General features: G+C 42.3%; 1 protein-coding gene across 1 annotated transcript in view; it reads left to right on the top strand.

The window, feature by feature from the left end:
* The window catches only part of DNAAF9 (dynein axonemal assembly factor 9), a 141,337-nt gene that overhangs the window by 16,234 nt on the left and 112,550 nt on the right, over window positions 1–12,553 (top strand). The window contains 1 exon segment of the mRNA XM_014582291.2: window positions 1,463–1,540. Coding sequence (XP_014437777.1) covers window positions 1,463–1,540 — 78 coding nt within the window.

Here is a 12,553-nt window from a genome sequence, read left to right as displayed (position 1 = left end):
CAAAAACAAAAACAAAAAACAAGCAAATAGGATTGTGGTATGTACTTAATCTACAGAAAATAATACATGTTTTTTAAAAAATATTTATTTATTTATTCATTCATTTCTTTTAATTTGACCAGAGAGAAACACACATGCAGAAAGGAAGAAAGTGAGAAAGCAAAGCTACCAGGTTCAGGACTCGAACTGTGGTTGGCCATGTGGGAGTATCCAGTACCTTAACCACCACGTCACCAACTAGTCCCAGTATTTACATGGTTTTCGTATTATAAGTAATAATTACCAGTATAACCAAAAAGTCACGATATTAAATGATATTAGGATGTGTGTGCATATTTAGAGAAAAAATGTAGAATTAAGAATGGGCATAGAGGGACCATTAGTTAGCGTAATGGCTATGTCGCTGGACTCCCACGTAGTCGACCGCGGTTCGCGTCCTGGACCCAGTGGCTTAAACTCACGCCGGGCACGTGTGCGTGCGTGCCCAAGATCCCAGGAGGAGAATGCAGGAGAAGGGATTGAGGCGTGGCCATCCCCCCTGGGGGGTGATTTCTCGCTTTCTGTCTCTGTCTCTCTCTGTCTAGCGAGCGCATGCGCCCTATAGCAAAAACCTCTAAAAAAAAAAAAAAGACAAAGAATGGGCATAGAAAAACTGTATCTATAGCATAACTTAGTATTCAGTTTCTAATTGGTAGGTCAAGAAATAGTGACAAGTATATCAAAATATGGAAGCAAATACCAAAAAAATAAAAATAAAAAAGAATCCTAAGTGGTTTCTTCTGATGGGTGAGACTAGTGGGGGTTTGTAAAAGGTTCAAGTAGGAGATTAAGTTTTCTTATTGCAAGCCTTTTGGATGATTTGAATTATGGACATGTACTATATTGATTTAAATGTTATTTTAAACAAAGGCAAAAAATACAATATAACATGTATATGTATTTTCTTTTGTGAGTGTATAAATATATATGTGCCCATCACTCACAGTCAAAGGTTGTGCCAAAGAGTCTGCAAAATAACTTTTTTCAATGGGAAAGCACTTATTACAATGTATGTATAGGTTCTAATATAATTAATAAAAATATGACTTATGGTGCTACTTACACTACATTATAAAAATGTAAATGCAAATGCATTTGTAGTTGTAGTGACAATAGCCATTTCTGAACATCAGAAAATAATTCTGGGACCAGCAGATGGTGTAGTGGTTCCGTCGTTGGACTCCCACATGGCCAACCGTAGTTTGAGTCCCAGACCTGGTGACTTAAAACTCACACCAGGCATTTGTGCGAGTTTGCCCAAGATCCTGGGAGGAGAATAGAGGAGATGGGATTGTGGTACGGCCATCCTCCTTGGGGGGGGGGGGATTTCTCCTTTTCCCTCTCACTGTGTCTGCCCCCCTCCACTGCCGCATTGTTTTCATGATGTAGACTTAATATTTCAATGTTTTTATTCTTGTTGCAGTTGCAGGATGTGAGTTTGAATCTATGGAATGTCTACAGCAAGATGGATCCTATGTCCCTGGAGAATTTGCTTTCAGAAGTAAGGAACTAAACAGTACTTAACATACAAATATTGCAGCCAACTCAGTTATCCACTAGTGATATTTAACTTGAGAAATGCAAGGTACATTTTAGTTTGCTTTTGTCGAAAAATAGAACATTTTCTTCCTTGATTATTGTCGTGAACTCCTTGGCAGTAGAAGGGAGCCTGGTAAGTGAGATTACCTCTTCTGCTCAGAAGAAATGTCACCTGAGGCAAAACCAAGTCCTCCTGCCTGTCCAGGGTTTAAGTTTTCACCTAAAGACATTCTTTCTATTGGGCTAGATTCTAGAAAAACACTGCAGAGGGTGTTGTTTTCGTACTTTTTCTGTGACATGAATAGGTAAGAAGGTGGGGTATGGCTTAAAAGAATTGAGGATTAGAGCAGGGGTGGCAAACATTTTCTGTAAAGGGCTTGGAAGTAATTTATGTGCTGCACAGTCCCCGCTGCCACTACTCAGAGATGCTTCTGTGGCTCACAGAGCAGCCCTAGGCAGTACTTAAGTGAATGAGTGTGTTGTGTTTCAAGGAAACTTTTATTTACAACAATATGTGACTGGCCCACAGACCATAATTTATTAATTCTTGACCTAGAGAGCCAGACACTAATTGTTCTTCTGAACTTTTTCTTTTTTTGAGAGAGAGAGAGTTTTGCTATAGAGCACGTGTACTTACTGGAGAGGCAGAGACAGAAAGTGAGAAATCACCCCCTACGGGGAATGGCTGTACTGCAATCGCTTCTCCTCCATTCTCCTCTCAGGATTTTGGGCACATCCGCACATGTGTTTTAAGCCATCAGGTCTGGGACTTTAACCCTAGTCGATTATGTGCAAGTTCAGCAACGTAACCATTATACTGTCTGTGGCTCCTATTTTTCTTTCTTTGTTTTTTTTTTTTTTTAAATTATTTAATTTCATTTGTTGTTATTTTTTAATTTGAACAGAGAAAGACAGAGAGGGCAAAAGGGAAAGCGAGGAAGCAAGCTGCCAGGTCTGGAACTAGAACCAAGCACCCAGAGAAAGAGAGAAAGTGAGAAAGCAAGCCGCCAGATCCAGGACTTGAACCGTGGTCAGCCATGTGGAAGTGTCCAGCGCCTTAACCACCATGCCACCTGCTGGTCCTCGGCTCCCATTCTTCTGAACTTTGAAAAAAATATTCTGAGTGGGGGAAGCAATTTGCAATGAGGAGCAACAAAACTAAAGTGGTAGGTATAGGTACTTTGCTTAAGCAGCTCAGAAGTGTCTCTTAGTGGTCGTGGGTAGATGTGCACAGCCATGACTTTGAGTACTAAATGTGTTAGCTTTCTAAAAATTAGTCAGGGTTACCTTTTGGATACTCCGTGATGTGTCACATTAGTTTTGTGCTGGTCATTTAGAGTAGGTGGTGTTTATTATCATTTTTCTTAATTAGCAGTAGTTCCCCAAAATGGTAGCCAGTACTGATCCATTGGAAAGATGCAAGAAGAAAGTTCGAGTTTCACTCTTTTTACTTAATTGATTGATTGATTGATTTTTGCTATAGGGTGTGTACACTCCCGGGAGAAAGACAGAAAGTGAGAAATCACTACCCATGAGGGATGGCCATGCCACAGTACCTTCTCCTCCATTCTCCTCTCAGGAGTTTGGACACACATGCACATTCTCCCAACATGTTTTTCTTTTTTTGGAGAGATTTTTGCTATAGGGTGTGTACACTCCCGGGAGAAAGACAGAAAGTGAGAAATCACTACCCATGAGGGATGGCCATGCCACAGTACCTTCTCCTCCATTCTCCTCTCGGGATCTTGGGCACGCATGCACACACACTGGCATGAGTTTAAGCCACCGGGTCCAGGACTCGAACCGCAGATGACTACATGGGAGCCCAGCGACATAGCCATTATGCCAACTGCTGGTCCCCCAACATGTTTTTCAAGGCATCAGGTCTGGGGCTCAAACTGTAGGGATCTTGCATCTTAACCACCACACCATCTGCTGGCCCTCTTTTTTAATTAATTAATTAATTTTTTACCTTTTTTTATCCTAATAAAGAAACAGTATAAGCTTAATTAATGTTTAAAACACATACTGACACTGTGTGTCTTAACTTAGTTCATATACCATCGTGGAGGAAGGGTTTCCCATGGTGACCCTTCTCATGTTTTCACCTTCAGCATGTTGTGTAGTAGGGCCTTGTGATATGCATGCTGCAGGACGGCTTTTACACAGTTAATCTTCCATAAAAGATGCTTTGAAATAACGAAGTAGAGAATGATCATGAAAATCTTTTGTACCACACACGTGTTCAGTAATTATCACATAGCAAAGTGGAGAAGTATATGTACAGAAAATTTACAAATAGGAATTCATATAGTGAGGATATAGTCCAAACATATTTACCAGTAAGGGCGTGTGATCAGAGAAGTTGGAGTAGACTGAACTCCATTGTAAAACTGGAGTATGAGTTTTAGTTCAAAACAGGACCTGTCCCCTCCCAGGTTCTCACAAGATGCCTACAAAGGAAAGAAAACTCAAAAGCTCATTGTGCTAATAATAAGCTAAGACTTAAAAACAATTTATTACCAAATTCTTGATAGACTTCACATTATTTTTAAAGTCACTGATCTGGATTGAAGAACTTTCCCAGACCCCATTTACCACCTAATCACCTTTATTTCATGACGCACAGACAACGTGTAGAAGAGATAGGAAGTTCTCGTTCGTTTTCTGCCAGTTTTCTCCAGCAGTAAAGCAGTATAAATGTGAATTGAGGAGGGGGTATGAGTGGCATGTACTCGGAGTAGCATTTGCCTATTGATTGAGAATACTAGAGAACAGTGAAGAAGGACTAAAGGGAACATGTAATCATAATATTGAAAACTGGAGTCTGGAAAGGATATTTGACTAACTGACTGACCACTTGACTTGTCTGTTGGCAGGGGATCTAATTTTATCTTGTGAGTAAACACACAGACACCTATATACCCCTACAGTGTAGAACCCATAAGAAATTCTGTAAATTTCCATTGATAATCGTATCCTAATTATGTGAGACAGTGTCTTTGCTCTTAGGAAATATATTTGTGTACACGCACACACGTGCACACACACACACACAGATTGAGGCATATGGGAGTAAAAAGTCATGGTATCTACAACTCTCAAGTGATATTCCACCCAAGAGATTCAGTACTGATTCAGTAATCTGAGATGGGAGTGAGCAGGTAGTATGGTGGTTAAGGTACTTGACTCCCCCGTGACCGACTGCAGTTTGAGTCCAGGACCTAGTGACTTACTTTCTCACTTTCCCACTCTCTCTCTGGTAAGCACATGTGTTCTGTAGCAAATTAAAATAATAATAGCAATAATGATAAATAATTCTAAAAATTAAAAAAAAAAAAAACACACAATTATCTCAGACACTCAACTGTATTTAAATGTCTATAACTGGGGTCCAAGTAGTGGGATAGTTAGAGCAGCTGGCTCTCACATGACTGAATACATGGCTCAAGTCCTGGACCCAGAGGCTTCAAAAACAGCAGGGGTGTGTGTGTGTGTGCGTGCATGTGCGCATGTGTGTACATGCCCAAAATTCCAAGAAGAGAATGGAGGAGAAGGGATTACAGAATGGCTATCCCTCCATCCCTGCCCATCTCTCTCCAGCAACCACATGCACTCATTAGTAAAAAAAAAAAAAGTCTATAATTGTTCAAATTGCACTCTAAGTGTTTCCCCCATCCTTGAGTCTAGGATCCAGTCACAGGCAATACATTACATTTGGTTTTATGTCTCCCTTCTGTCTCCTTTAGTGTAGACTAGTTATTTCTGTGCTCATTTTAAAGAGTGATTAGGCCAGTTGTCTTACAGAAAAGAGAGAAAATTGCCCCAGAATGATCAACACTGAGACATAGCCTCGTAAGATTACTTGGACTTCCTGCAATTGCCCCAGGCAACAACAGCAATGAAAAAAAAAAAAAGTTTTGGGGCCAGCTAGCTAGTGGCGTCATGGGTAAGATGCCTAGATTCCCCATGGCTGGCTGTGTGACTTGAGTTCCATAACTGGTGGCTTGAAATAAACACTGGGCACGTGTACACACATACCCAAAATTCCGAAAGGAGGGAAAAATAGAGGAGGAGGGATTGCTGCATGACTATCCTACTCGGGAGGTGTATTCTCACATTTTCTGTCTCTAACAAGTGCACACACACCCCGGAAAATTAAAAAAAAAAAAAAGCTTTGGCAGCCAGGCATAGATTAAAGAAAAATTTAGACTGGCCTTGGATTTTTCCATGCTAGAAAAAAAGTGGAGCAACACACCTGTGAAAAAAATTCCTCAAGAAAGAAATAATTACCTCAAAATTTTAATTATATTGTGGTCCAAGTAGGGATTAGATTGCAGTGACCATACTCTATTGTAGGGGTGCTTTCTCCTTCCTTTCTCTCTGTCTCTATGGCAAACACGTGCAACCTCTGGCATATTAAAAATAAAAAACACAACTAACTAAAAACTCAAGTAATAATAATTAGTTACAAAGTAAGTAATAGAAGAACTCAGAAGTAATAATTTTTTTTTAACTTTTTTTTTTTTTTTTTAAGATTTTGCTATAGGGTGCATGTTTTCACCAGGGAGAGAGAAAGAAATCACCCCGCATGGGGATGGCCATACCACAATCTCTTCTCTCAGGGTTTTGGGCATATACACACAGCTGCCTGGCATGATTTTCAAGCCGTTTGATCTGGGACTCAAATCATGGTTGACCATGTGGGTATCCAGTACTTTAACCACCATGCTACCTTTTTTTTAAAAAGAATTATTTTATTTAACTTTATTTATGTATTTTAATTTGACCAGAGAGGGACAAAGTGAGTGAGAGACAGAAAGTGAGAAAGCAAGCGCCCAGGTACAGGGCTCGAATCGTGGTTGGCCATGTGGGAGTCCAACGCCCTTAACCACCGTGCCACCTGCCAGTTCCCCACCATGCTGCTTTAAAACTTTATAACTTTCCCTTCGTTTCATTTTTTTTCCCAAGAGATTTTTACTATAGAGGGTGTGCACTTGCCAGAGAGACAGAGAGACGGAGAAACAGAAAGTGAGAAATCATCTCCCAGAGGGGATGGCCATGCTGCAATCTCTTCTCCATTCTCTCAGGATTTGGGACACACATGCACATGTGTCTGGCATGAATTTTAAGCTGCTACGTCCAGGACTCAAACTGTGGTTGACTACGTGAGAGTCTAGCAACATAACCATTATGCCATCTGCTGGTTCCTCATTTTTTAATTTTTAAGAGAGATTTTTTTGTGAAAGGGCACATGTGTTTGCCCGAGAGACAAAGAGACAGAGAGGCAAAAAGCAAAAAAATATCATCCCCTAGAGGGGATGGCCATACTGCAATCCCTTCTCCATTCTCCTCTTGGGATCTTGGACATACATGCACACACACCCGGCAAGAGTTCAAAGTTGCCGGGTCTAGGTCCTAAACCATGGTCAACCACGTGGGAATCTAGCAACATAACCATTACGCCATCTGCTGGTCTCCCTTAATTTCATTTTAATTGCTAGATAGTATGTGTGCCCACCAAAGAAACAGAGAGGGGGGAAGGAGGAGAAAGCACCCTATAATGAGATGTGGTCATATTGTCATCCCTTCACCTCTGTTTCTCCCTGTCAGGATGGTGCTTTCCCATGTGGGTCCAAATGAGCTACCTCTGCACCACCATCTGCCCCCAGTTCTTGCCTAGCTTGGGAATGGTGCCATTGATAGGGATTTTGAGTTATCCGAGAGCTTCCCCTGCTGGGTACCAGCCTAGAACCAAAAGTTCTGTCTGAAGTTGGATGTCCTTGTCCACTTAGGGCCAAGGCACACTTTCATGAATCTTGGGGTTTTCACACCTCTGGTGCTATCTTGCTTTGATATTTCTCTGGGTCATGTTCTTTTTTTTTTGGAGAGGTTTTTGCTATAGGGCGCGTGCGCTCGCCAGACAGACAGAGAGAGACAGAGAGACAGAAAGCGAGCATTTTTTTTCCCAAGAGATTTTTACTATAGAGGGTGTGCACTTGCCAGAGAGACAGAGAGACGGAGAAACAGAAAGTGAGAAATCATCTCCCAGAGGGGATGGCCATGCTGCAATCTCTTCTCCATTCTCTCAGGATTTGGGACACACATGCACATGTGTCTGGCATGAATTTTAAGCTGCTACGTCCAGGACTCAAACTGTGGTTGACTACGTGAGAGTCTAGCAACATAACCATTATGCCATCTGCTGGTTCCTCATTTTTTAATTTTTAAGAGAGATTTTTTTGTGAAAGGGCACATGTGTTTGCCCGAGAGACAAAGAGACAGAGAGGCAAAAAGCAAAAAAATATCATCCCCTAGAGGGGATGGCCATACTGCAATCCCTTCTCCATTCTCCTCTTGGGATCTTGGACATACATGCACACACACCCGGCAAGAGTTCAAAGTTGCCGGGTCTAGGTCCTAAACCATGGTCAACCACGTGGGAATCTAGCAACATAACCATTACGCCATCTGCTGGTCTCCCTTAATTTCATTTTAATTGCTAGATAGTATGTGTGCCCACCAAAGAAACAGAGAGGGGGGAAGGAGGAGAAAGCACCCTATAATGAGATGTGGTCATATTGTCATCCCTTCACCTCTGTTTCTCCCTGTCAGGATGGTGCTTTCCCATGTGGGTCCAAATGAGCTACCTCTGCACCACCATCTGCCCCCAGTTCTTGCCTAGCTTGGGAATGGTGCCATTGATAGGGATTTTGAGTTATCCGAGAGCTTCCCCTGCTGGGTACCAGCCTAGAACCAAAAGTTCTGTCTGAAGTTGGATGTCCTTGTCCACTTAGGGCCAAGGCACACTTTCATGAATCTTGGGGTTTTCACACCTCTGGTGCTATCTTGCTTTGATATTTCTCTGGGTCATGTTCTTTTTTTTTTGGAGAGGTTTTTGCTATAGGGCGCGTGCGCTCGCCAGACAGACAGAGAGAGACAGAGAGACAGAAAGCGAGAAATCACCCCCCAGAGGGGATGGCCACACTGCAATCCCTTCTCCTCTTGGGATCTTGAGCACGCACGCACTCGCACCCGGCATGAATTTAAGCCACCGGGTCCGGGACTCGAACCGGGGTCAACTACGTGGGAGTCCAGCGACATAGCCATTACGCTAACTGCTGGTCCCTGGGTCGTGTTTTTGATCTGGCCTGGAAGAGTCTGAATGACACAACTTTCTATGCAGTTGACTAGCACCTACATCGTATCTATTTCCACAAATACAATATATGTTTTAGGGAAAATTGGAAAAAACAGTGGTCTGGCGGAAAGCCTACACACTGTAGGTACCTTTTACCTAGATGTATTTCCACTTTGTTTTTTTATTTATTTGCCAGAGAGTGTGTGTGCTCTCCAGAGAGAAGGAGAGAAAGCATCCTCTCAAGTGGGACGTGATAGGGATCAGCAATTGGTGTGATGGCTATGTCGCTGGACTCCCATGTAGTCAACTGCGATTTGAGTCCCGGACCTGGCTTAAACTCACACTGGGTATGTGTGTGTGCATACCCAAGATCCTGAGAGGAGAATGGAGGAGAAGGGATTGCGGCATGGCCATCCCCCCTGGGGGATGATTTCTTGGTTTCTGTCTCTATGGCAAGTGCACATACCCTATAGCAAAAAAACTCTCCAGAAAAAAAAAGGGGGACATGATCATACCATAGTCCTTCTTCCTCAATTTCTCCATCCTGTTAGGATTTGGGGCGCACACACACGCCTGGCATCTTTCTCAAGCCATTGGAGCCAGGAATAAAACTACAGTCAGCCATGTGGGATTCAACTCCCAGTTCATAGTACTCAACTGCTGCACTACTGGATCAGCCCTGTATTTCTACTTGGGGGCTTGTTAGTATCGTATACCTGAGCAAGTCACTTTACTGCTTGGTACCCATCTGTAGGTTGGGCATAAAGAAGGAAACAGGATGTAAGGAAGGTTAAAAAGAACAATATAGGGGCCAGCAGGTGGTGTAGTTAGTGGCTAAGGCGCTGGACTCCTATGTGGCTGACCACAGTTCAAGTCCCAGACCTGGCAGCTTGGAACACATCTGACGTGTGTGCATGTATGCCCACAATTCCAAGGGGAGAATGGAGGAGAAGGAACACTGGTGTGGCCATCCCTCTGGGAGGTGATTTCTCACTTTCTCTCTCTCTGTCTCTCTGACTTGCCCATGAGTGCATGTACCTAATAGCAAACAAGCTCTCTTTTTTTTTAAAAAAAAAAAAAAAAAAGAACAATATATAGATGGGCCAGCAGATGGCACAGAGGTTTAAGTGGCTAAATCCTGCATGGTCTAATGCATGGTTCGAGTCCTAGATCCAGCAGCTTGAAAACATGCTGGGCACATGTGCATGCGTGCCCAAAGTCCTGAGAGGAGAATGGAAAAGGGATTGTGGCATGGCCTTCCCCCTCAGGAGTGATTTTTCCTTTTCTCTCTCTCTTTCTCTTTGGCAAGTACATGTGCTCTATAATTCTGTAGGGCTAGTGCCATGGTTAAGGCAGCTGGCTCCTCCATGACTGACCTTATGGTTCAAATCTGAGACCTAGTAGCTTGAGAAACACACAAGGGGGACCAGCAGATGACGTAATGGTTACGCTCCTGGACTCCCACATAGTCAACCATGGTTTGAGTCCTGGACCCAGTGGCTTCGAACTTAAGCCAGGCACATGTGCATGCGTGCCCAAAATCCTGAGAGAAAAATGGAGGAGAAGAGGTTGCAGCATGGCCATACCCCCTGGGGGGGTGATTTCTCTCTTTCTGTCTCTCTGTCTCTGTCTCTCCAGTGAGTGCATGTGCTCTATAACAAAAAACCTGTCCTAAACAAAAAAGAAAAAAGAAACACACAGTATACATACATGTATGCCCAAAATTCCAAAAGGAGGGAGCGATAGATGAAAAGGCATTAAGGTATGACTGTTCCCCATGGATGATGCATTCTCTTCTCCCTTTATGTCTCTCTCTCTCTCTGGTATGTACATATGCCTGTAGTAAACAAACAAACAAAAAATAGTATTAAAAAATATCATATATAATGCTAGTTATTTTCAGTATAAAAATGCATTGTATTTTCTATTGGAAAGATGGAATATACATGGAGCTGAAGATGGAATTTAATGATTCATTCTACTTTATTTATTCTTTATCTTTCTTTTTAAGTTTGGTATAAGGTATATGCACTTGCTGGGGAGAGAAAGAAAAAAGTGATAAAGCCATGGTGCATGGTCACACTGCAGTTCTTTCATCTTTCCCCACTTTGGGGATTTTAGGCGCGCACACACACACACACACACACACACACACACAGCCATTTTTCAAACCACCAGGTCTGAAACTTGAACCACATGGTCAACCATATGAGGTCCAGCAACCTTAACCACCAGGGCACAGGTTGGCGCTGCTTTTTGTTTGTTTTTAACTCATAGGTGAAACATATTTGATGTATTTATACCCATTGTAGTTATCATCTTCAGTAGTGCTCAAATTGTTCCATCATTGGGTAGCGAATTCCCTTCAGATTGACTCACAAATCCTTCTAAAGCAATATTAGTAGTCCTTGGTAACTTCCTTGTCAACTACCACTATAAAACATACCAGACTTATCATGTGTATTTGCTGTCACATACCTAGAATCAGTCATTTCTCTAATAATTTCTAGTTTCTTTTAATGGGAAATGGTATTGCATTACCACAGTCTGAGTGCTAAGAATGCACATGGCTACTGGTTTGGTCATTGTTTCTAGATCTCTTCAGTGCACAGAGCTAGGAAATGTGTGTATGTACGCATGCGTACTTATATATGTGTATACATATGTATATCTGATTTACTTTATTTCACATTATATATAAAACATACTCTGAAAATTTTGTCAGCACTGTCCCTATATAATTACTGAAAAGAATTTTTATATATGTATATAACATATAGGTATTTGGGAAAGTCATGACATGTTTTTCTATTACAAATATATCATGGGACCAGCAGATGACGAAATGGTTACATTGCTGGATTTTTCCGTAGTCAACCACGGTTCGAGTCTTGGACCTGGCAGCTTAAAACTCACACTGGGAATGTGTGCATGCATGCCCAAAATCCCAAGAGGAGAATGGAGGAGAAGGGACTGTGGCGTGGCCATCCCCCTTGGGGGGTGATTTCTCACTTTTTCTCTCTCTCTGTCTCTCTGACAAGCACACACACCCTGTAGCAAAAATATCTCAGAAAAAAAAAATGAATCATGACTTTCCCAACAACCCAATATATTGTGTGTAATATACATGTATGTGTGTGTTTATACTTACACACCCATATATCTGTATATGACAGAAAGAGATAGGTAGTTGATAGATAGGTAGCTATCTATCAGGGTAGCAAGTAGGAAAACCATTAGTGAGAATGTTGTTTACACTAAGTGTTCCCAGGTTCGTTGTGTCTTAGGCCTAGGGCCAGAAGGTCAGTACATACAGAGCCCACAGGTCTGAGTACTTGTGTATCTGCAACTGGAAGCGAAGCGTGAGAGAGCCTAGGTCTGGCCAGTGCATTTGAGTACAGCAAACAGAATGCCCGCTGTGAGCACGGCACTAGACTGTGTCCGGCACAAGTACTCTTGCCCAGTGCAAGGTGGATGGTGAAGATGACTATCCAATTTGAGCACAAATTATCAGAAACTTGAAAATAAGGAATGAGATATTATTTGAGAAATGTCGTAAGCAAGTCGTCTGATGTTTTTACCTTAATTGATGATACTTGAAAGAAAATCCATTAGCAAAAAGCAGTATGTCAAGGTTGAAAACAAGAATGAGTTCAGGGAGGAAGCTGGAGAGCAGCTGGCATGGGGGTAGGGAGCCATGGCTGCATGTGGAGGAGAAGAGTCAGGCAGGAAAGATGCAGACTTCCTCGGTACTCCCGTGCCCGTGAGGGAGGTGGTGCAAGTAAGGAGAGGCCTCTGCACCCTCCTGAACTTAGGAGTAGGGCAGCTAATTTG

The sequence above is a fragment of the Tupaia chinensis genome, unplaced genomic scaffold, assembly GCF_000334495.1.
Source record: "Tupaia chinensis unplaced genomic scaffold, TupChi_1.0 Scaffold143574_1, whole genome shotgun sequence".
NCBI lineage: Eukaryota > Metazoa > Chordata > Mammalia > Scandentia > Tupaiidae > Tupaia > Tupaia belangeri.
Note: the sequence above shows the minus strand (reverse complement) of the source record. Positions and strands in the feature narration are given on the sequence as shown.